Source organism: Agelaius tricolor, unplaced genomic scaffold (assembly GCF_023055355.1).
Source record: "Agelaius tricolor isolate 1412-34295 unplaced genomic scaffold, bAgeTri1.0.p SCAF_20, whole genome shotgun sequence".
Lineage (NCBI taxonomy): Eukaryota > Metazoa > Chordata > Aves > Passeriformes > Icteridae > Agelaius > Agelaius tricolor.
In genome coordinates, this window is record NW_027269280.1 from 10,160,462 (window position 1) to 10,186,081 (window position 25,620).

General features: G+C 40.0%; 1 protein-coding gene across 10 annotated transcripts in view; it reads right to left on the reverse strand.

Annotated features, from left to right (window-relative positions):
* Positions 1 to 18,468, reverse strand: part of CIT (citron rho-interacting serine/threonine kinase) — a 53,784-nt gene extending 35,316 nt beyond the window's left edge. For 5 of the 10 annotated variants that reach the window (XM_071445466.1, XM_071445465.1, XM_071445464.1 and 2 more), the window contains exons 1-9: positions 18,156 to 18,468; positions 11,072 to 11,177; positions 10,054 to 10,197; positions 8,610 to 8,729; positions 4,933 to 5,103; positions 4,629 to 4,688; positions 4,027 to 4,080; positions 2,736 to 2,876; positions 2,254 to 2,379 (exon numbers count right to left, since the gene is read on the reverse strand). In XM_071445466.1, the coding sequence (XP_071301567.1) occupies positions 2,254 to 2,379; positions 2,736 to 2,876; positions 4,027 to 4,080; positions 4,629 to 4,688; positions 4,933 to 5,103; positions 8,610 to 8,729; positions 10,054 to 10,197; positions 11,072 to 11,134 (879 nt within the window). In that variant the 5' untranslated portion in view covers positions 11,135 to 11,177; positions 18,156 to 18,468. Of the gene's footprint in view, positions 1 to 2,253; positions 2,380 to 2,735; positions 2,877 to 4,026; positions 4,081 to 4,628; positions 4,689 to 4,932; positions 5,104 to 8,609; positions 8,730 to 10,053; positions 10,198 to 10,337; positions 11,178 to 18,155 lie in introns of all 10 variants that reach the window. The other 5 variants (XM_071445461.1, XM_071445470.1, XM_071445468.1 and 2 more) reach the window with 4 other exon arrangements.
* Positions 18,469 to 25,620: the final 7,152 nt, after the last annotated feature.

The following is a 25,620-nucleotide window of genomic DNA, read 5'->3' on the forward strand; positions in this document are numbered from 1 at the left end:
GACTATATTATTTGGGGGTCTATCTATAATAACCTTTCAACAGGACACTTCTCAAGAGCCAAGCTTACAACTTTATGCTCATTTATTGCCATATTTGTCATTCCAACAATTTCCTTAGAACAGGAGCAGGTCCAGGTCTGTCATTCACCACCACTGGGCTGACTCTTGCATAGACAAATTTGGTTGCTGAGGTGCCTCTGAATCTCCTGTCTGCCTTCATAACTGCACAGAACAGGAAAATTTCCTGATATTTGTGTGTGCTGTAGTACTTTACATAGTATTTTGATATGCTTTTTCCTGATCTTCCTCATCTTGTAGGCTTTTTTGCTCCAGTAATTGCAATAGACCTCCTTTTCCAGAAGTGAGAATCAAAGAGGAGGTTCACCAAAAGTAGGTCATCAACAGTGCCTAGTCCCTGACACTCCTGCATGGAATGGAGATTGCTGCTTTTTGCAATTGAAATATGTCTCCCAGCAACAAGAGGGACAACTCACCTCCCCCAGAAACCCACACGTTTCAGGTCCTGGCAGAGAATCAGACAACCAGATCAGCAGCAGCTTCAAAGCTCCCAGCATCAGACTGCTCATATTGTAGCAGGAGCTTCACCAGTTCCTGCAGTGGCACTTAACAGCCAGTGTGGGCTTATAAAGGTAATCTCCTACCATTGCTGCCCTCACTCAGTATTCTCTGTGTAGCACTGACTTGGTTATTGGTATCACAGCAATATCTGCACTTTCAATGATCTGCACTTTGCTGTGATATCATCAGGCAGGCAGAAGTATCTTCTCTAACTTGTTTCTTACTTCTTCATCAGTTCCTTACAGACAGATGAGCAGGTACTCTCAGGTACTGCTCCATGAGTGTACATGAAAACCATGCCTTTATTCAACAACTTCCACCTTATTCTATCCAATTCTGTACCTTCAACTCCCCTCTTACCTCTCTATACCAGGAAAAGTCAAAAATGTTTGAAGAGACAGCTTGAGGGAAGGTACAGAGTAGGAGTGGAGGAAAAGAATACCAGTACCCTGTGCTCCCAGATCAGTTGCAAGGGACCAGGAAAGACTCTATAGGATTACTTCTTCAATGCCTGTTTGACTTTTTCTATAAAATACCCCTCCAACATTCTGTCAGGACTCCATGGAAACTATCTATAAGAAGAGCTAAGCATATCCCATGGTGTAAAACAATTAGTTGATATTTCTGCCTTCCCTTCCACTTTCTCCTCCACAGAGAACATAATCAAAACCAAGGAACAATCCCCAAATATACACAAGAGGCTTATGAAACAATTCAAAGTTTTACACTATTTCTAAACATAAAGTTGGCTCTCTGCCCAGCACAACCATAGTCTCCCACTTACCATGCACTCCTGCTATCAAAACAATTTGAAAGGAACATCACTACTAAAGAACTTATTCTACCTTTTCTTGATAGTGCTCAGCATACTGATGCTAAAGTCTATGCACCCAGAACAAGCCTGGGTCATCTGTTGACTCCAAATATGTTCAATTTTACATTTTCATTTGGCCTTCCTCAGGTGTGTCTCAGCTTGGGATTACTACCAGTAAAATGTAATCCTTTTTTTCCTTGTCATATTGGCAAGACACAGAGAAAATTCATGAGGAAGGCAAAATAAATTTAATTATTCCAATATTAAATTATGCTTTCTGTCCCAGGGAAGCAAAATTATTAGAAACACCCTCTGCTCGATTCACTAGAGACTGACATACTAACTTGCCTTAATAGTTTAGGAAAGAAACAAGAAATTGCCAACAGAGAAGTTATGTGGGTGCAAATGGTTTCCTAACAAATATCTTTGGAGATGAACAGTTTGGATGACAAATTTCTCTCTGCTTCAAAATGTAAGCATTTCTAATAGATCTGACCTCTAAATTCCTCTGCAATTTACTTAAAAAGAGAGATGTTTTTGTTGTTGCCCGCCCTCAGAATGTTTTACCTCTGAAACAATCATAAGGTAAATAATTTAAATATTACTGTGTTGGTGGAAAAGCTTTCCCACTGAGATGACTCCAGCTTTGAAGTGCTATTAAGACTAAAGGCACAGGAGAGAGTTTGTAACTAGGGGTACAAATGGTATTTGAATACTTAAGCTTTCTGCTGGTACAGGAAACAAATCCTTTTATCCAACAATTTCCACCTCATTCAATGCAATTCTACATCTTCTCATTCTTCCCTACCCCTTCCTTACAAACTCTTACCCTCTAGGTTTCATTTATCACCTCTGCTCACCAGAATTTTTTCTGCCATCTGTTGAATCTGTTGAGATTTAGTTTGAATATCTTCTTTTAGGCGGTTTTCTCTTCGTTCCACAGTCTCTAATCTCTTCACCTGATTCTCCAGAGAATGGCGCCGTTCCTGCACAGCAATTATGAGCTGCTGGTTAGGCCACTCTGCATTAGCACAAGGCAAGGAGTAGTTTCTAGAGAAAGCAGGCTGAGCAGTCAATATAAGGCTGGCTTTCATATTTTGAATCTTCATCACACCCTAAATCCCCCAGGCTGACTGCATGTCCTTATCCACTCACTGAAAATAAAACCCCTCAGTTTTCCTCAAAGAAATATGCTTCTTAATTAAAAATGGCTTAATGTCCAACAGCACTGTCCCCTGAAGAATTACTACAGGAATGCTCTTCAGAGCTACCCAGGTGAGGGTTCCTAAACTAAGACACATCTCAATAACTGATGTACTCTGAACAGACACTCTGCACTCACTTCTGCTTCAAGCAATTTTTTCTTCATGCTTTCATTGGAATCTTCCCGGTTCTGCAGTTTCTCCAGCTCCTTCTCAGCTCTCTCCTTTGCCTGACGGATATTCTGCAGGAGCTCAGTTGCCTCTGAGCTGGCTTTCACAGCCTGAAGGTCAAGAGAGAAGAATAAAAGGTAATAGATGAGAAACACACACAAAAATTTGGTGTATGAAAGTTTCAGAACTTCAAGATGGTCAACATTCTCAGTAAAACCACTACAGAACTTTGGTTTAACAGTTTAAATTAACATGTGCATGAGTCCAAATTTTAACTTCCAAAACATAATTTTGACTTCTATTTCACAAAAAAAAATTAAAATCTAGGATACACATGTTTGTCTTGCTATATTGCAAGTTAACTTTCAGTATATAGAGTCAAGTCTATCCCAAATTCAGCCCAAGTTCTTTAAAAGAACTCAGAAAATACTCTTACTGAAGGACAAGGAGAATAACCTGTTGGCCTATAGATAATTCCTTGGCATTAATGCAGGTAGAAAATGAAACAGGGGATTAAAACATGATTGTTTTGAAATATTAGAAGTACTATTTCTATGTAGTTTTGGCCTCCATATTCATGATCATTAACCCTTGAAATAGCCCTCTCTCAGCAGGTGCCAAGTTTGAAAAGCTCAATCAGGGAATTACTGTGACAACCCCTTTCTTTCCTGCTGAAGGACTCCAATAAGAGAAGTTCCCTGACTGCTCTTACAGTGAGACCTGAAGTGCCAGACTGACCATGACAGCAAATCTTAGATATTCTGCCTTACTTTCTGCAGACATTGATAAGGTGTTTCAATTCTGTTGTGAATCCTTATAATTCAACATTTTTGCTGTGAAGATCCTGTGAAGAACTGAACTGTCAAGTGATTAAAGCAGATTATACTGGGAGACTAAAGCAAGTCCAGCATGTGTTTTACTAGTGAGCTAAAAGCAGCTGAACCCTTCCTCAGAAGCAAGGGACCAGTGCAGTGTCCAGAGCATACCCAAACAGGCCTCTAAATGAGAATTTCTCTACACTACTCCAGTTCTGACTCAGCTTCATTTGTAAAAATAAACACTGTTGACATGTCTCAAGAGCCAAAAGCATATTGAGAGCACCAGTGATTTCAGATACCAGTTCCCACCCCCTTTTCCTTATCATCCCCCATGCTATGACTAATTCTATTTTTGAGGGTAAAACAAAGTGCATCCCTCCTCTTCATTAAGGTTTCACTGGGAAATCTTGTGAAAAATCCACTTTCACCACCCAGTCGTTACCTTTGTCAGCTTTTCCTGCAGCTCCTGGATTTTGGCTTGCTGCTCTGTATTGATCTATAGTTAGACAAAAAGATGGAGGGAAAGAGTCAAAACCAAAGAGGAGAAAATGCTCTTTGCTTATGATACCATATTTGTTTCAATTCACTTCCCAAAAATCTTATTTTCCCCCTGTAATCCCAACACACCAAAACACCCCTCGGCAAATCCATTCCCATTTTGCTAACTTGCAGTTGATTCAATATTTTAGTTACCAAGAAGATTGTTCAGTGTGAGAACACAGAATTCTTTTTGTTTTTCACTTTGCTGTTCTTTCTGAGTAAAGCAAACCCTGATGTAGCCCCAGCCTGACTCCAAAGTTGGATGACACATAACAGCCTGTCTTTGCCTGGCTTCTCAACACAATCCATTAGGAACAGGTTATCCAGAGACAGCTTTAGATCAAATAACAGAGAGCAGTGAATCACACCAAGATGTCTTAAAACATAAAATCAAAAGAGGTGGGGGCTGTGAGGCCATGCATGCCACTGAGTAGCCACAGTTTGGTTTCTGTGCAAAACATGAAAGACCCGAGAAGCAAAATCTAGAACGCTGAAGTAACATACCTTTTCCAGTTTGGAATACAACTCTCCTGCCTCATTTTTTCCTTGATCTTTAACCTGTAACTTAAATATAATATACATGAAAATCTCAGGAAAAACTAGGCTTCTACCCAGTCACCACCTCATGCAATTTAAACACCAGCAGTACACAAAGTAGAAATCATATAATGAAAAAAACCATGTTGTGTTAGTTGTAGGAACCACGCTAATCTTTGAAGGGCACACCCACAACTTGTGTGTGCATGTGTCAAGCAGCACTAGAAATTCCAGCAAGCCTCAGCCCCCTCTCCCATGGAGCCTAAACTACCTTTTGCAGTTTGTTGTGGCACTCGGCAGCTTTACGTTTGAATTCCTCGGCTGCCAGGCGGGACTCCCTCAACTCCGACTCGTAGAGATCGCTGCGCCTGCGAGCTGAGATCAGATCCTCCTCCAGCTGATTCATCATCAGCCTCATCTCTTCCACTTGAGCTTGGTATTCCTGTGGTTGGGGTGCAAGGGAAGGAGAAGGGGTTACAGTTTAGAGGCAACAGGGGAAATGCTTGGAGCAGCAGATTCCAGAATACTGACTGCAGGCAAGAGATGCACTTAAGAGCATGTAGAAGAAAGGTAAAGTAGAAAATAAAAAGATAAAAACTAAATAAAATAACATTCATGGTGTTCTGGATTGAGTCTTGCCACTTTCAACTTAATACCTCCAAATCAAAACATTGACTTTTTGAGAGTGCAGGAACACATAAATACATCTACATACAAATGATAAAAATTACTTACATTTCTAATTTCTGAAACAGAAATGTGCCTTTGAGTTGATGTCTCTACTAAATGCCCAGATGCTCCCTCAAGATCTATTTTCTCAGGCTGATAACATGACAGTTATCACAGATCTGCACAGCTTGGGTAAAAGGGAAGAAGGAGAAGCAGAGGGGTATCACACTGTGGCTTGCAGCCATCGGATTTCTCTTGAGAGAGTTAAAAAGGATCACATTGCTCAGTATGGGAGACAACCTAAAATCAAATATTATCTTAGAAAAACTACCTAAAACTCGCATTGCTCATAGAAGATATTTGCCTGTACAGGCAGAAATAAAGATTCCCCATGTAGGAGACTACAAGACAGGGCATTTGGAAGGGGAAGGTGGGAGAAGAAAAGAACATTTGAATTGACTATCTGAATGAGACTGGGAACTCAAACTGAGACTAGCTTGAGAGATTGCTTCATATATTTTCACTGGAAGAAAAGAATTTAATTATGTTTAGCATTTATTAAGTCCTGCAAGTATGCATTTCATAAAATTATTCTAAAGCAAAAAAATAAAACAAAAACAACACAAAAGCCCTCTCGAAAATTGAAGTATTTTTTACAAAGCTGAGAACAAGTAGAAAACATGCACATCAAGAGTTAGGAACAAAGATTGTGAAGGACTGACAGTGGGGGAGTCTATCTTTCTTTCCATTTTAATATCTTACAGTATGCCTGACTACCCCCATATTCAGAAGAGTAACTGTCTCGTGACAGAATCAGGTTTGTCATCGCTCCCTCCAGACAGGCAGCGCCTTCAGCTCCATGGGAGACTGCTGAGCACTGGCCCTGATGGCAGCCCCTCATCCCCCAGCATGGAGAGCTTAGGCAGGTATTGAAAGAAGCCAGGCCTTTAGCAGATTGCTTTACTGTCCCTTACAGGGAGCAAAGAATGGCTCTTTGGCTTGTAATCCCAAAACTGGTTCTCCACCTTGTAAGCCAGACAGGGACCTACTCTTTCCAGTTCGTCTCCTATGCAAGGATAATCTTATTTTCTTGCTGGAAAAAAAAATAGATCTTTTTTCCTAATAACTAAGCATGTATTAACTTAAGTATTCTTTTTATACAAATACATCTGTGAACAAAAAGGCAGAATGGCTTGAAGGAATAAATGTTCTGCTCAGAAATCATAATTTGTTTAGACTTCCTAAAATACTGGGCTTTTTATCAGTGAACACTTGACCAAAGAATTAAAGGTATGACAATAGTTGCCACTGTTACAATGAGCATTTGGGAAGGGAGGAAAATGGGGAGGGAGAAAAGAAGAAAGAAGAGGAGATAATTAGTAATATTTCAGGTTTTCTTGTTTCATCACATTTGCAAGATTGTCTTTGAATAAGTCCCAAAATAGATCAGAGGAAGTCAGGCCACACCACTCAAGGCAACACAGAACAAACCTCTGGGGTATGCATTGCTCAGAGTTCTAAGATACCAAGAGAGATTTAAGCACAGATTACTAGACAAGTTCAGGGCATGTATCTGAAGCAAATCACATCAGAGAACTACACAGACATGAGTGGGGCTTTCAAGAAAATACAGATTCTGATTTGTTGCAAGTTTGTCTGTTAGTACAGTTCTTCATCAAATAACAACCAGAGCACAGGTTTAGTTAAAACAAAAAAGCAAAACAAAACAAAAACCAAACACACACCCCAAGCAAACAAAAAATCCCACAAACCCACCATGTTCTTCTATCCAAGTACCTGAGGTTAAGTTGAACCTACAGCCTCACCCTGAAAATATCAAATGCCTAATTATTGGGTTTTGAAGATTCTGCTTTGCTGTTGAATTGACTCATTCTCTCTCAAGCCTCAGGTTTCCAACAGCAAAATTCTAAGGGGCTCTTCCAACTCCCAGTTCCCTCTGACTTAAAAGTCATGGTCCAAGTCTTTAATGGCCAAGATCCACCTGCTGACATGAGTCAGCACAAATCTCTCAGCATTTTTGGTTGTGAGGTTCTTGCACACGTATTTCAGGGAGCTCAGAAGGCCACCACAGACATGAAAGTCTGCAGGACTCATTTGTTGAACTAAGCAGCCTCTTTATGTCATTGTGAATCTTCACAAGCCAAATTAAGAGATTCTGGGACAAAGTGTTTGATTAAAAATTAGTTGGATTATGTTTCCTCTGTTACATTTGCCTGTACTGCCTAAGAATCTGTGGATATTTAAAATCATCAAAAATGTTCCCCATTTCAGCATTTAAAGCAACTTTGCTAGCAAAGCACCAGAAGAGAGAGCAGGGAGCTTTAGATTCCTTGTATTACATAAAACAACCACCCAGAAGAATGCTGGGGAAGTCTGTGGAGGCCAGCTACATCCAGAGGGCTGGGTTTGCATTTCATTACTTTTTACATAAGAGCTACTCATGTCTGGAGAATTATTACCAAGGTTTCAGGGCTTCCTTGTCTCAGAGACTTTGAAATGAGTCAGTTAATGTTTGTAAAGTGCTTTGAAGATGAAAACCAAGATAATTACAAAGAATTGTTTGAATGCTATAGCAAATTTCAGTTTCTTTTTCTCAATGCAGCATGTTGCTGTTAATTCATAAAACTGAATGGCTTCTCCCTTGCAATGACCACATTTGTCACAATGTTTTCATTTAATTTTGACCTTTTTTTTTCCTATGAGCAACTATGTGAATTAGTGATCTTTCAACATTCCTTGAGTGGAAAAGAAAATTATTTATTGCTACTTCACAAACAGGTCAAATCAGGAAAAGAACAGTTAGGCACCACATATTCTATTTTGAAATGCTATTAAGCATTTTAAATAGTAAGATAAAGAAGAAAAATAAAAAAAAAAACCAAAAACCACAAAATTCAGGTTAGCTCAGCTCTCTCCCAGGTGAAGATTCATTAACTTGTGACATTTAAAATGGATAGGTCATTTCTAATGCAGCATGTCACTAAAGCATTGGAACTTTCTCCTAAACTGATTGTATAGATGAAGTACTTTCAGGACTAGGAAAAGAAAAAGGTGAAGTCTGGAGTTTGTGCTTACTTGCAAGATACACAAGTGGAATTTTGTAGCTTGCTGTATTGCTCAGGAACCCCTGTGAAATCACACAGCTTGGGAGTTATCACAGCCTATCAACACCGAGCACAATCCTGGCACCAGAGCCAGAATGTGCCAAGAATGCCTATTTGTGGGCAGCCACTCTGCTCCCCAAAGAAGCAGGAATACCTGTTCTTTGATCTCTTGCAGTTTTCGGCTTTGCTCTCTGATATCATGAAGTAGCTGCAGTGCCTTATCATCTTCCTGAGACACCTCCATCCGTGCCTGCTCCAGGCTGCGCTTTAAGCTCTGCAGAAAGCAAAATGTTCAATACATAGGCTTTGGTTTCTCAAATGGTTGTATAATGAAGATCTTTAGTTACACAAATGCCTCCTTGACTGCAGTGAGGCATCAGAAAAATGGAGGCACCAATGATGGAATCCTAATGAAATTCATGGCCAGTGCTGCTCCTATCTGAACAGAAGCAGCCCATTTTACAAACACTGTTTACTCAACTTAAATCTTCGTTCAAATCTCCACTTCCTCACATCAGGTGTAGAGACAAAAACCAAACACAGATCACAAAAGGCATCCATTATTGACAGCATTTATCTATATTTTATCCAGCACTATTAATTCACAACCTAGATACAATCCTTCAACTTCATGTTACTTACATTTTTCTTGTTGCTGTTAAGTGAGTCAAATGCTTTAATCATTGTTAAATTTCTGTAAGGAACAGAAGAGCTGAGTGTATCTCACCACATGCCTTACCTCCAAATTTGGAGCCACCAGTGGAGTGGTGCTCCTATTAACTAAGTGTTATTCATCAACAGGAAGATATAAACTGAATTTTCTTCCTTTGCCTAGCAGCATTCAGTATAGGAAAATCACTTGGCCCCATTTTAAGATGTCCTTCCCAACAAACCAAGACATCAGAAAAGGTTTAAATTCTCTGGAACAGAGTATTAGCTGCATTTTTACTCTTGGTACAAGAGAGGAAACATAATTGTGTATCTAACTGAAAATACAGAGACTATCAACTAGAATGAAAATAGCCTCTCTGGAATATTGCCAGTGACAACTGGGCAGACATTCCAGCTCTCATGAAAAATGATCTTTGAAGACATGGCTTTACAGCCTCATTTTTATATTCTACCTGAAAAATAGCACCTGCCCTCGATCTTCCTGACACTGTGCTGGGGAACAGGATGGGTCTGAACTCAGGACACCACAGATGGAGGCAACACCACTGCTTCCTAATCCTATTTGTTCTTGAAGATTTCTGTCTAGGCACTGATCAGGCCCCATCCTCTTCCAGCTTAGAAACCTTCAAGAAGCACAAACCAGGCATGTTCTAGCACAGCCAGTAAGACAAACATCACAAAGAGTTTCAGCAAGACCAGGACAGTAGTCACTCCTGCATGATCTAAGCACATGACCATGAAACAACATCTGAATAAAACTACCATCAAGCTTATGCAAACACTTCAGGGCTCCATGTTCAACAGATATCCTCTCACATAGTATTTTCTCTCCATCAAGTACCCCACTGAAAGCATGATGGAAGAGAAAGACAAAGACCACCAGATTTCAGGCCTTCAGAGCTGAAAGGACTGGTGTAAGGGCTCACACTGCATTCTGTGATATAGGTGGCCAGGTCCTGCTCCAGGAGGGATCGCTGGGTCTCAGAGGCTTTCAGTTCCACCTCCTTTTGGCTAAGTACAGCCTCCACCTCTGACACTCTCCGGTGCAACCGCGTCATTTCCTGCTCCATCTGCAATAAATATCAAGAGGTTATAAAAGGGGGGCTTCAAAAGCTTTGTTAACTGCTACTTTCAGAGCTCTCTTTGTAAGGAGTTTGTCTCCAAGAGACTTCTAGCTATGTTTCTCCAAATGGTGTTTAAATTCCGATACCATTGTCTCTGCTCCAGGAATGCACAGTTCTTCTTAAGGACAAAGTAGTAAGTCTAAGTCACCCCATTCATTCAAGCTGCTTGTTCATATTCAGTCATTCTTCGAACCCCAGTTAGCAAAGAAGACACAATCATTTTTCACCTGACTTGCAGAGATGGGTCACTTTAACCTTATCCCAAATCCATGCTGGACCAGAAGATGGTTTCCCCCCATCTCCTTGTCAGGAACAAATGGTCAAATCCAGAACCGAGCAGGGAGAAAAGTAATGGAACTCTCATAAAAGTCTCAAAACAAGCAGTAAGTGTTAAAAGACTCCACCAGGTTCCCTTTATTGGAGCACAGCAACTGTTACAAGACGTTCACCATAAAGCAGTGACGTGACAACAGTTATATAAGCAGGAGCTGATGAGTGAGGAAGAGCCCTCAGAACAGTACTGCTGTAATGTGTGTCTGATGAAGAGGCAGGGCCTGCAGGAAGCAGCAGTCGTCTGTGGCACGCTGACAAAAGCACTGTTTAAAATCCAGAGCCGCTTCTTGTTAAGTTAAAAGTATCTACAGCAACAGCATGGCCTAAATTCATCTCCCTTTGTACTGGACAGGAAGCCACCTCTCTGAAGGAAAAGCACTTTGCCCACCACGAGTCTGGATGATCAGCAGCATCTGACAGATCCCTGGACATACAGTGGTTGCAGATTCCTGGAGCAATGGGTGTGGCCAATCGCATGAATAAATACCTTGTGACACTTGTCCTGGGCGTCTTGGAGCTCTTTGCTCTTGAGAAGAAGTGTCTTTTCCATGGAGCTGACCTTGGCTGGGGAATCCACACTTGAAAAAACAGATCTAAAAGAGCAAAGCCAAACAGCACATGAATATGGGCAAAAGGTACAGAAATCTGATTTATGCAGCCTCTGTAAAGTCATTGGGTACTTACTTATTCCAGGATAAAAGAAATGTGATTGTGCAGCAATCACAGCCTAACAGCCATCATTGCAGATCAAAGGTACCATAAAAGCTAACGACAACACACCATTATTAAATAATCCACGTGCACTTCTAGTTACAATATTAATATTTTCCATCTGTGGTTGTGTCAGAGTGCAAAACAATAAATCACAGCAGCAGTTTTGCATGATTTGTAGGGATTTATAGGTGCAACAAAAACAGAGCATAAAGTCAACATAACCATTTGGAAAGATAACAAATTTTCAGAGAAATGCTTTTTATTTGGTACTTTATTTTTAAACAGGTTTTTAAATTATCATCAAAGTATAAAAGCCCTACAAACTTCAACATGTCATAATCTGCACCACAGGAAGAAGAATTTAATATCCTTAGTTACATTTTGTGAATCAAAATTGAAACTTCCCTAACCCAATTCATATGATCCCTACAAACCCAATCAATATCAATATGATTAGTCACACTGCAGAACTTCAGAGTTCCACTTAGAAGTAATTTTTTTTTTCCTGAGACACAACTGTACTGTTCAAAACAATTTGACTCCAGAAGCCAGGGGAAAATATTTACTTGTTCTTAAGCTTTCTGTCTAATTGAGACTCAGCATTTAAGAAGTTTACCATTCCTGTTAGTCTAAATTTATTTTAGAAGAGGATAGGAAGCCACCTGATGTTTAGGAGCATATTTTTAGTGCTTTGCAAAGTCTTAAATATGCAATCTGCGACCAAAAAATTAAGTACACACATCAAAACACAATTTTAAAAATCACATTCTCCCTTGCATAAAATGATTCAGACTAGAGACTGGAGCAGTTAATGATGGAAGCAGTGTTAACTGATAGATGAAAAAGCAGCAGTACAATGAAGGTGCTAATAAAAGATCACACAGGCTGCCCACACGTTGCTTTCTGCTTCTCCTGGCCACAGTTTGGTGTGCAGCCAGTTATCCCCACGGAGAGAAAGGAGCTTTGAGCAGCTCTCTGCATAGAGCCAGACACCCACACACAGCAGCACAGGCTCCTCTCAACACCAAGGAAAGTTTCGTTCCATCACCACCATTTTCTGAGAAAAATCTACTCCTTAATCCAACTGGATATGCAGCAGAGACACAGAAAGATATACGTGGATTTTTACAAAAATGCAGCAACATTCCTGGATCAAAGAGATCTTCAGCACCACCACCTCGAGCAGTGATTAGGAAAGACTGTTTTAATATCAGCAAACAAACACAGCAAAATCCACCAATGCTGCCTTGAAAGGTCAGGTATTAATATATCTCTTCAGAAACCTGATATGGAAAAACTTAGAAGAAAGAATCCTGCATGTCAATGATAGAGATATGATCAGGACTTACTAAAAAAAAAAGTTTAAAATGAATGCTTTTATACAGCATTCCTTTAGCCCTGGTCCAATCAATCTGATCCGTCAAATTACCATATTTAAAAATCAATTTATAAAGCGTGTCTATACTCCTACAGAGAAAAAGCAACCATCTGAGAAAGATGCATATTAAATCCCATAACAGCTGGGTGTACAAACAAGGCTAAAAATGAATAGTTGAGAAAAGCAGTCTAAAAATACAAATTAAAGCTCACATTAGCTAAAAAAGACACTAAGGAATCTGCTTTCAAATGTTAATCAAATATATGTAAATAGCTGCAAATATGTACTGAGACAAATCTGAAAATCTTCTTTTAATAAAAATTTAGTTTTACAGGTCTGAACTGTATTGGCTAAAGCAATCTCTTTTTTAAATTACAGTTTCAACCTTAATCATCACTTTTTTACTTCCATTCTTTTCAGATCTGAGGCATTACCTAAGAAAACTCTAGCCAGTTCTGACAGAGCTGGTTTTATTTGTGTCTTCCATTCCACCTCCCCAAAGGAGCTAATTTTATTTGCCATTTTTGCTTGTTTATTTTATTTGCTATTAAAAGAATCAGAGCCTAATATTACAGGCACCATTTTGCATTTCAAAAACTTCTCATGGTGAACCAGCTGAAAGCATCCCCAGGCACTGCAAGGCAGGCAGGAACAGGAGGGATGCAGGGAAGGAAAGTGGAGTTCTGCAAAAGGCAGGAGGTTCAGTCAGCTGGGATGGGATGGGACAGGGCACAGGAGACTGCCCAAGTTTGGATTTCATGAGGTGACTGCAGAGGGAGCTGCTCCTCAGGGCTGGTGTTGGCTTTGTAAGAGGAGACAAGGCTGCAGACACAACTCAAATCTTTCTTCCCCATCCCTGTCCAAAGTGAGGAAGAAATTCCTTAAAAATATATGTGCTGGTGACACGGTGATTTTCCTGCCATGGAAACAGTACATCTTATCCCCAAGGGAAGCTGATCTCAGCTAGCACTGGACACACAGGTTTTAGGAGACATGCTCTCCCAGTAATTCTTTCCTGTGTACAAATTGTATTAGAACAACTTCCTGAACATCCGTACAACCTTCAAAGTATCAGAAAGGGGCAGACAGAGGAAATCAAGAGAAATGGAATACTGGCTAATCTAATAAGCCTTGTCATGGTGATAGAAGCTCTCAACAGAGCATGACAAGGTGGAAAATACCCACATTTCTGGGGCACTTATATTCTTCCTCAGTCAGCATCATTGCAGAAATTAAACACATACAATCCAACATCAAAAGCCATGATGCAAAGCTATCATTCAGGATGGGACCATCTCAGAGTATTTCATTTAATTAACTGCTACATCTGGATCAATTCTCTTAGCACAACAGAGCAGTTTCTGCTGTTTCCTCTCAAGCGTGAAAAAAATTATTAACAAAAGGTAACAAGCTCCATCAACAAAAAAATTGCAGCAAAAGATTAAAAAAACCCCAAATCCAAGTTTGGAGTACCAAGCTCTCATAGCTCTGGCTGTGCCAATTGACTTTCCAGAGAAGCAGAGCCTGCATGACTAAAAGCCAAGTTAACTTAGAGCTGACTAGTGATTTCACAGCTAGATCAGCAGCAGCCTCAACCAGCAGGATGAGCAGAAATGGGGCTGCTTGTGTAAAAGCTCCTCCAGTCCTAACGTGGCTGAGATGAAGAAGAAAAAAAGCATTGCCATGGGAAAAGCTCCAAGCTGATTGTTGGTGTCCAACTTGTACCTTGCACATCCCATCACACCTTTGTAACTTCCTGTGTCCTTTTCTGCCACTGTCCTAAACCCCCAACTCACCTGTGCTTCCTTCTCACAAGGATTGGCACCATCTGTCCTAATCCTGGCCCCCACACAACATGCTGATAATCTCATCCCCCATCCCTCATGCTCTATTCTTTTTAGCATTATACTCATCTGTACCTTCCACCCCCTCGTAAATGCTTGCTCAGGCCTAAAAAAAACCAACCAAAAACAAACAGTGATACCATCAATCTGTGAATAGAGCTTGCTGAAGCAAAGCATATTTTTGGTATGCTCATCCTGTGCTTCCTCTTTCATCTATCTTTGGTGAAAGAGCTTACCAGAACCCAACAAACTGTTGGAAGAAATCAGTAGAAATCCTTCTTTTTGGAGGAATGGCCCATTTTAAGTCAGTATTTTATAATGCCTGTCATGAATCCATACCAAATTTTTAAATTAAAAAAACCTCAACCCCAGTAACCCAAAAAAACCCCAGAAAACAAAACCCCAGAAATCCTGAGAAACACCATTTCTTAGGACCTCAGAGAGAGAGCACAGGCAGGCAAAATTTTGAATAGCAAACTATTTTTTAATTAGGCACTTATTTTTTATTAGGTATTTTGATATATTTCATTTGGTATTTATTTTTATCACGCACTAATTTTATTAGCTATTTATTTTTATTAGGCAGTTTGGTATATTTGGATTTATAACATATTTATCTTATGTTTTCTGCTAGTCACCTGCAAAAGACAAGAACAATTTTCTTCCACCACTTGATGCATATTTTTGGCAGCTAAGGGTTTCTGTCACTTGTTCTAAGCACTGGAGATCAGCCATGGTTAGGGACAGGAAGTAAGGTGGGGCTGGCTTTTAATGGAATTAAACTCTTGGTTGCCTCTTATCTTGTCACAGTCACACGCTTGCAGCCAAACCAGCAGCCAGATTTGCAGCCAGACAGGCTTTTCTCCCCCACATCCAGAATTCAGAGGCCATGATGAGAGAAGGAGTTAGCTGGTCCTTCTCTGCAGCCTCAGCCCAGCTCTCCTAAGAGCAGATTTCACTGAAACATTCTGCTAGTACAGGAGCCCACAACTTAAACAATGTCCTTGATTTCTCCTGATTGCTTCCTATGACACATTATTGCTGTGTCTTTTGCATTTTTGATTAATCTCACATTTGTCAGAGGGACAAATTCTTCTCAAATCTCGTGGTATGGGGCAGTAGACAGAGCACTGTAATCCAATGGACCCTTCTAAAACACACACCAACCATGTCATTTCTGGCAACAGGTCTAAGTGACTTAAAGAAGGAAAACCCTTCTAGCCCAAAGTCATGGGGAGAGTGGAAAAGAGAACTTCTGTTATCCTTCTTCTGTCCTTCTTTAGCTGCCTTTTCTCTGAAGTATTTGAAATACCCAAATACCCAGCTTCTTACAGTCCAGTGGACAAGGGCAAGAGCATCACCCTGACCTTCAGAGTCTGACAGCCCCCAGGTTCAAAGTGCTGAAAGTTTCAAGGATCTCGTCACCAGCGCTCTGCAGTTGCCTGGCCTTACAGTAAGCAGCACTAGAGGGTTCGTGCTGCAGACAGGAAAATAGATCTGCATCACTTAGCAACCACAAGGATAGACTTTCACAGGAAAAGGTTTTTTTAAAAAAATTCTGGACTGATAAACTTCATGACTTAGGACCTTCCAGAGAAGGCATCCCAAGATTCACAGCAGATAAACCCTCTCCACACTTTATTGTTCATCATCTAAGAATTTGATTTTCAAGGCAGTGCAGACAAACAGTACTCTATTTCCTCAAGTAAAACACACACCAGACAATATTTTATAAGTAAGAAGTTATCTTTGTGACCCATTTGCAGTGGTATTGAGAATAAACTAATCACTGCATTATTTAAATACAGGTATTTTAAAGTCTCCATAAGGGCTTTTCCATACTTAAATCACCTTCTTAGAACACAAGGCAAGAATTTACTGCTAAAAATAAGTGCATTTTTCGAGATCTCACTCAAGAAAAAGAAACCATTATTATTTGGGAGAAAATTAAATATAAGATGACTTTCTGTTCCAGTTTAAGAAAAAACAGGCCACACCAAACAGAAATTTTATTTCAGTCAAAATTTCTGCAGAGGACGTTAATCTCAATATTCATTTGCTATACCTCTTCTCACCTATTCCCAAAATTCAGATGTAACTTCCATACGCATTTTTGGTAGCAGCTCCACAGAGAAAGCCCCTCAGTCCATCTGCTACAGCTCTCTCAGCCTCCAGCACAGTTTCACCACTGTTCTGAGACTTCACCCCACGCTCCTCTTCAGTTCTAGTCCTGGGCCCAATGACATACGTGTTTTTACCACACATATATGGTCACTGTTGAGGCTTTCCTGACTGTAACCTGAATGGCCACACAGACCTGGTACAAGGATTGCAGCTCTCCAGGCAGACAAGAGAACAGCCTAAGTTATCTCACTCATAAATTAAGACAGATTTTTAACCTCAGGTATCTACAGATCTAACATTCCATCCTGCTGACAATATTAGATCATTTCACCAAAAGAATACTTTCTGAGGTTTTATATCCTCTCCCCTCCTTCCTCTTTTGCCATAAAAGCAACTCTGCTGAGGAGGGGAAGGCAAAGAATCCCTTTTTATTTCTGGCATAACCATCATATAACCTTGATTCACGGTGTGAGCAAGATCAAAGATGTCAACAGTATCACCAAATTCGGTGACAAGCTTACTGCAGAGCAACTATCACCAATATGACATAAAATGAAACTCAATCAAGACAGATTGACAATGAAGTCCCAGAAGGGAGCAAACCAGCAGCAGGGAATGAAGGTTGACATGATAACACAGGGCATTGAGTCACTAACCCAGCCAAAGCCACTGCGTTCCTGAGAGGCCTCCTGGTCCTGAGCTAAGGACTTCCCAACTTAACACACTGCACTAATACTTTTTCAATAGCTCTGTCACCAAAAACCAGCCAGCCACCACATAAAATGGTTTATATCACACTACTTATATTCTTCTTTTCCTCTGACTCCATTCTCTTGGAAATAATGTTTTCTTTCCATTGAAAATCATTTCTCTGAGGTCTTTACATCCCTCCACACACATGGCCACTGCATCTGAATCTCCGGTGTCTGAGCACAGACCACAGCAATGTCCAGTCCTCCTATTTAACTTGACCTAGCAGCACAGAGCCAGCTGCCATGCAGCTCCTTCCCTTGCTCACTGACCCATCACTGCACATTCCCAGGTTAGTGGAGCTCCTTTTCCATGGATCACTGATTCAGCCTTACACATTCCCAGCACTTGGTGCCCACTCTGCGACCCAATAAAATAACACCATCCCCTTTTTCCATCTCTGAACTCCTCAGTATTCTCCTCCTTGCAGGGATCTGCAGTACCAGAAATGCAATCACCTACTGCTCCCTGCTTAACAGCAACAACTAATTCAAACTATTTGAACTACAATTTTAATAATAACTGGTTTAGAATGAATCTTTCTATCCCATTTCCTCCCCCTCATCCCAGAAATAATCAGAGAACAGTAGGACATGCACAAGACACACCAGCAACAGATAAAGCCCGAATCTGGCAGCTTCCCTACAGCAGAGTACAGGTCAGTTAAAACAGCTTTTCCTCTCACACACACCATCCTCACTGCAACAAACCTACCCATTTTTCCAGCAGTCCTATCCACCTGAGCAATAATTTCTACTTACTCTGGTCTGAGTATCCCCAAAGCCTTGATGAATGAAAACCCCACAAACGGCAAATCTTCCCCCGAGAATCCTGCTGGGTTCAACTGGCGCGTAGAGGATAAAACCCGCGAATTCTTCTCTGGTTCATCAAAATTTGAGGTGTCATCATCAGACTTGAGAGTAGGAACGAAGGGGGGAGGAGCTGGTGGAAAAAAAGCAAGAAGAAAAGATAAAATTCAGCTACAGTTCACTCTGCAACAGTCCCACTCATTCAGTGCTTGCAATGGCACTGCAGCTCCTGCTTTTAATCTTGCTAACACAAGCAGACTGAGCTGCTGCTCTCAAAGCGTATTACAGCAACAAGAGATTAACCCCTGAGCTGCCAACATGGCTACCACTCTGCAGGCACAGCATCTCCCACACTGTTCAAACTGAGATTTAGCTTGGGCATTGGAGATTCTGGGGTTTGGGCTTTTTTCAGGTGAAGATGTTGGGGTTTTTAACACATAAATAATAAAATCAAAGCACCAGGCTAAGGAAATCATTGCTGTAATATAGCCAGAAGCCTGTCAATTCTGATTCATCTTGAAAAGGAAAATGTCTCCAACCTGTCCAATTAGTGACACTACCTGAGAAAGAAGCCTGATCCTGTGCTAGTCAGCTAAGGGATATATCTTACCCTTTAACACTAACAAGAATCTTCCCAGCATGGGTTTCTAATCAACAGCAAACTGGTCTTTCTCCTGGAAGGTTCTAATAAACTATAGCTACTAAAAGCTCGGTGGTCTTTAGGAAAAGAAGATTGATTTTATTTCTCTAAAAGAGCTTGCTTAAGATCTGGAACTCTTGCCGGGACACCACTGCAGTCTGGCTCTGATACAATCAGCTCTGAAGAGAGGTATAAATAGCAGGAATTACAATGTATTTCTTACTATAATTTCTAAATTGGTACCACTTAACTTGCTAAGCAGTTGTTTAATTTCAGATGATTTTCTCGTGCTTGCTTCAGTTTAATTAACCTGAGGAACAAAAGGACAAGTTCTTCTCGGTGCTGTGCAGCACCCGAGCTACCTGCTGGCTTGGCTACGTGTGGGAAAGGAATGAATGCAGAAGCCCTGCTGTGCAATCCCTACCTCATTAAATCACATTTCCTAACATTTATTTATTTAATTTCATCACTCGGGTCCCCACTCACTGCAACTCTGAGCTCAGCAAAGGGGAGACAGCTCCTCAGCCAGCAGCTAGAACAGCCCATTGTCACCAGCTGATGGAAGTGGAGTGTGCTAAAACCGTTACCATGGATCCAGTACGGATCTCCCGGAGCTGAAGGGCTGATGAGGATTGAAGGACTGGGAACAAACATTCCAACCCCTGCAGTGCAGGCTCCCTGCTCCCGAGTCGGCGTTAACCCTACCTGCCTGCGGCGTGACAGCCGCTGCTGCCCGTGAGTGGCAGGGGCACAGCGAGTCACGGCTGGAGGCTCTGGCTCCCTCTAGGCTGCCAAAGCCCTCCACTGCCCGCCTTTAACTCTCCATTCCCTCGCTGGAACTACCCACCAGACCAGCATTAAGAGATAAAAAAAAATAAAAAATTAAAAATAAAGAATCTGTCCCCGTCAACTGCCAAATCCCAAGTACAGGCGCAGGCTTTGGTAGCAGCTCCCTGAAGAGCCATCCTGACGCTGCTCCCAAGCAGGGAAGTGAGAAGAAATTCCATGAAGCAGATGCTGCTCATGTACTGTAGCTCCAAGTGCATTAGAATGAGATAAATGGGGAAAATACACTAATTAAATAGGTTCTGTAGTAAGCAGTTTCAGCCTACTGGAACTTATGAGCTCCAGAACATTTAAAATGTATGTCAGTATCACAGATTTATTAATTTCTTCTCTTTAATTGGTTATAATAAAATATATAACATAATGCTGATACTTATGCAACATAATTTTGAAATATAGATTGTTGATTGGAATACGTATTTCCTTTTAAAAAAATCACTTAATATCAGGATAATGTCCAACTACTCTTACAAATGTTCTTAATGATTAAAAACAGAGAAGTAACAGAAAAAAATTTGTAACCATATAATCTTAAATGCAAATATAAGCTCAAAGTTGTAGTTAATTCACAGCAGAGGAGAATCAGTTCAAGATTAGTATTTTTTAGTTTCAGGACCTTTGCTGAAAGAACTCTGCACTTTCACAGAAAGGGGTTGCTGTGGGATTTTTAACACTGTTTTTGAAGGCAGACACTGTCTATGAGGTAAAGTAAAAGAGAAAACAGCAAACTCTTCACTTCATCTGCAAAAGTTTAGAATGTTTTTAAAGAGGCAGCAAAAAGCAACTTAGGTGCCTTTTTATAATGGTACAAGCACCCTGTTCTGTCCTCCCCAGAGCCTGACAGATACAACTTCATCTCTGAGACATCTAAAGCCTTACTTCCCACCAGAAATTAGCAAAGAAGATCTTAAGAGTCATCTTCAAGGCCTTGCAATTAAAAAGAAAGTTGTTCCTCCTACCAACAATAAGAATTGCTACTCAAACCACATGCATAAAAGAAAATATAATTTAACTATGCGTGCACACAAAAAGATGAAAAAGCACTCAGTGGGGGAACAATGGATGCACAAAGATAAAACTGAATGTGAGACAGAGCAAACCTTTGGGGCTGGTGGAAACTAGTTTAAAGAGCACAATGTTTTACACTACAGCTTCGTCTGATGTTCAATAAAATATGAGAACAAAAAAGAGAAATTGTGAATACTAGATTAAAAAATAATGAAAAAACCCTTTGCCCTCTATTTTGCATTCACTAAAATCCATGACTAACAGTCCAAAATCTCTGCAACTCTGCAGTATAACTTTGTTACAACATTTGTATCAAGAAGTAGTAGCAACTAAAGAGAAAACTTGAAACAGTCATTTGACAAAAACACCTCTAGATGTTAAGTAGTTCTGAACCTGTCAACAGTGGCTGAAAATGAGAAGCAGAACTTCTGAAGAAGTTTCAGCTGTTGGAGAAAAATATCACTTAGGGGTAAGAGGGAATAACTTTAAAAAAAAAAGAAGCTAGATCCACTCTGTGTGATGTTGCTAATTATTTGGTAGCTTCCTCAAGGATTTTTATTCCTCAGACTAAGGAATCCTTTACCTGATGCCCAAAATACCCAAAATACCCACAGAATAAACTGAGTAGTCTTGTAAAACCAAGCTAAAACACACAAGCAATTTTGTTCTCAAGTGTGGGTCACACCATGGCACAATGTCTAGTGAAGTTATTATTTCTTGTTTAAAATCAGAAAGCTGTCACACAACCATAGCATTTTCAGAACAAGATGAAGACTGGTGAATGCAAATCCATTGATGTGCTTATCAGTTGCTTCTTTAAAAGGAAGGATCCTTCAGCAGAGGTCAAGATAAGCCTCTGAGAAATAAATGTGAGCACCATGCCATCACATCTGACAAGGTGACAAATTTGCACTTTTGTCAGGCTCACCCAAAAGTATTACTCAAGAAGACAGCAAACCCAGTGCTTCTACTCACACAAACTGGTTGGGTACAAAGAGCTCCTTTTGTCCCCGACACGTTACAACAATGTACATGTTCTGTTTACCATTTAAAGTATCTTGTGGAGAACTGCATGTTTTAAAAAAGCCAATTCCTTGCCTAGATACATCCCCACTTGTGGAAGGATGTAACCCTCTTCCATCTGTTCCAAAGAATGACTTTCAGAGGAAAAGGGGGTGTTGTAGGTTGCTAAGTTTAAGGGAAAGAGAAAAAAAAAAAAAAAAAGAAAAAGAAAAAAAGGAAAAAGAAAAAAGGAAAAATCCAAAACCACCACACATACTCCAGTATTTTAATCAGTTTATAATTAAGATTAGATAAAGTGTCTTTTATGGAAAAAAGCCTTTTTTTTTAAACTCTGCCTCAGTATGTGTATTTATGATTGGTACAAACAACATTGCCTTAACCAGGTCTTTCCATCCTTTCAAAATATTTTCATGCAAATTCAGAAAAGAGAGACTGCATTTCCCCTGGGACAGTGAAAGACTCAACTGAAACAGGAAACTTAAATGCAATACAGAATGTTTCTTAAGGATAAAAATGTGTCTCTTCTTGATCTACAAGGTGATCTATAAATGCTTTCTGAGGAAAAGCATCCACACAGCCTTTTTAAATAGGTTAGGCATTCCTCTTCCTCAGGCTCTAACAGACCTACTTGAGAAAGTGTTATGAAAGAAAAATAGACAATCCCAGTGATGAAACTAAAAGGAAATTTTTCCTAAGACCACTTATAAAGAATGCACTGTGCTAGTTCTAACCCATCATTACAATATTATCTTAACACCTTTAGTGTTTTGTCAAGGCAATGATCCAACACATACATTCCTATTAAGAAAAGTGATTTCCAACCTGCAGTGCAAGTGATCTCCACTTCAAGAAACAAGTCAACACATTTTTCTGAAGACAAGAATTTAAATTAAACACTACAATGTGTAGCTGTTAACATGCTGAATGACAACATGGTGTTCATAAGGAAAAGTGTCTTGGACTTATGAATAATGAGATTTGGGTCCTGCCTCTTCAACAGCAGAAAACAGTTTAAAAATCAGTCTTTAATACTTTCTCAAGTTCTTCTGTTTGCATGAGACATTAACTCTTGTCTTTTCATATATATATAGTTTGTGCAAATCCAAATATGCCATTCCATTTTCAAGACCTCTTGGACTGTAATTACAAAGCAATTCTTAAAATGAAAGGCTCTTTATGCTGTACACAGATGAAAGTTTTCTGACCATCTCCCATCTAGACTTCAGCAAGCAGATTTTTGATTCCAAATTAAAAAGCTGATGCAGTTTATGGATGTCAACTAACAAAAGACAACCAACAAAATCTTGAAATTATACAGAATGCAGCCTTGTTGCTGGTAACTCAAGTATGTCATTCCCCCATTCTCTACCTCTGATTTTAGATACTTCTTAGGTACTCAAATGGTTCTGTTATCAACTTTCCAGTGAAATACCTGATCATTTAGCTGAAACACAGACAGAAATATGCTTATTTCAGGTAAATAAATTCCAAAATACTTTCAGAAAATTCTTCAGTAAGTGAACACAAACTTTTGAAAGTTTTAGTTTATTTTATTTTTGGGGAGGAAGTGCAGTGGTATCTGTTTTCAGGTGGGTTTTTTTAATAAGCTTTAGAAGTCATTAAATAGCAGAAAAAAGAGACCAACAGAGAGCAGAATCTATAAGTGTGTTTCAGTACAATACTCCAACAAAGAGGAAAAATCACCTGTTGAGACAAATTCAGATAAACCTGACTTTAATTGTTTGATTCTGTTTCTGTAACTTAAGAGCTGCTACTATAGACACATTCCTTGGACCCAGGGAATTTGGGAGCTTTTTTTAGAGGCAATGATCTTTTGGAAAGGGGTTTGCTAAAAAGTCAAGTGTTTCATAGGTTACCATAACAACAAAGTGTAACACTGAAAAGCCCCTTAATGACACATTCTTAACCAAAATCAGTGTATTAAGAATGGCTATCCTGGAGCTCTCAGCATGATAATTAAATACCTGCAAGGCAAAGGTACCAATTTTTTTCCCTACCTTGCTCAGCCTGAAATAGAAATTACATCACTGCCCTTATAGACTAAAGTCTGACTATAGTGACACAGAATTTGTCTAACAGTTGTGGATCAGAGTCACTTCAGTTGGCTTTAGGATCACCCAGTCCCAACACTCCATGACCTTAAAGTCTTTGACCAGATTAACTTGGGGTAGTGAGATTCTTTAATGTAAGTCTAAATCCTATGACCTCTTCCATCACCCATCTTCTCAAGCTGCCATTTCTCCAGCTAAACACCACTATCAGCAGAGGTCAAGATTAGAAAGAAGCCTTTAGCTTTTAGATAGCCCAGGTCAAACCTGACCCAGGTTTTGAACAGAATGACAGAAAAACTGCTCAGAAAAATCAGCACAGGGAGAACCACTACTGAGAGCAAAGCAATAGGTGATACATTGAATCTGCTGCTTGAAGCACAGACACTGCTGTGTTTTGTGCTAGTTACAGTGGGGGTTTATCAAGTATGAGGAATAACAACAAAATGAGGGGTCAAAACTGCATGAAACCTCCCAGTAGGTAGGTGTGGATATTACAGGGAATGATGATGCAATCTGCTGGCCAGTTGCAGGCAGAAATGGGATTTTTTTAAATCCCAAATGATTATTCCAACATTATAACCACACCAGGGCTGCCTAGTGGCTTGTCCATCAGCATCACTGCTGTCACACAAATTGGCAAAACGCTCCATTAACTCCTGCAGCTGGGTGAATACCAGACAGGCAATTGCCAAGGAAACACCAGAACATATGCTCACATGTCACTCTTCTCTCTATATCTGAGGTAACATGATATCAATGCAACACTAAATTCAGGAACAGAAACTGGTGGCTTAGGCAGGGCTCTAGGGAGAGAAGGCAGAGAGCACTGGGAAATGGATGCTAAAGTGATGAAAAGGGCTCGAGGCTCAATGGCTCTCAAAGGGCAGAAACAATGGAATTGAACAGAACAGCAGCTCCACAAGTTCAAAATTAATGAATCGACAGAAAAGTGAGCAAACAGTCTGTGGAGCTGACAGCTGAAGTGCTGAGATAGTCATCAAAAGTAGAAGCACTGGCTTAGCAATTTATCATGGAAAATGGAGCAGAATCATTCCCTTACAGCATATTTGACAAAAAACATAAGGCAGACATGTTGCTTGCCCAGATAATCTTACAGTCCAAATAATTTAAAATACTCTCCAACACAATCAGATCCCCACACAGAGATCACTGATGAACTGTGAAGTATTTGCTTTTGCCATGGAGCTGGTGCCTCAGTACTTCCAAATACCAAATTCCATTGCTTGCATAGTGTTATAAACAGTTTTCTGCATAGAGAATTATCTGGTTCACTGGTTTTGTTCTATTCCTGGTTGAATGAACAGATTTTTCACCAAAAAAAAAAACAGTAATACATTATCACCATTGACTTTGACAAAAAGCTCCAATGGCCCTTATGGCCACAGATGTTTCATCACCTGCTGGGACTACAAAAAATAAACCAACCTTAAGTAAAGTTGGTCCACAAGTAGCAAAAGAGAAACCTGAAGATACAACAAGAAAAGATGAAGCCAAAATTTAGCAAACTGAAGTGGGAAAGGCCTGAAAAAACATAGTGATGCCTTTTAATCTGAAGGACATGGAAAGGACCATTTTGATTTTCCAGTCTAGTGCCTGCAGTAATATGGCAATTCTATCAGGAATTCATGTGGAGTTTAATAAAACATCCTCCTACCTTACAATTTTTACCTGAGATGTTAACATAGCCTTTGCAAAAACCAAAATGAGCTGTTTTGTTAAAAACACCTGCTCCAGGAACCAGTCCTGTTTCATTAGGAATAATTCAGATCAAACACACTTTAATACTCATTGTATTACTTTTCCCAGT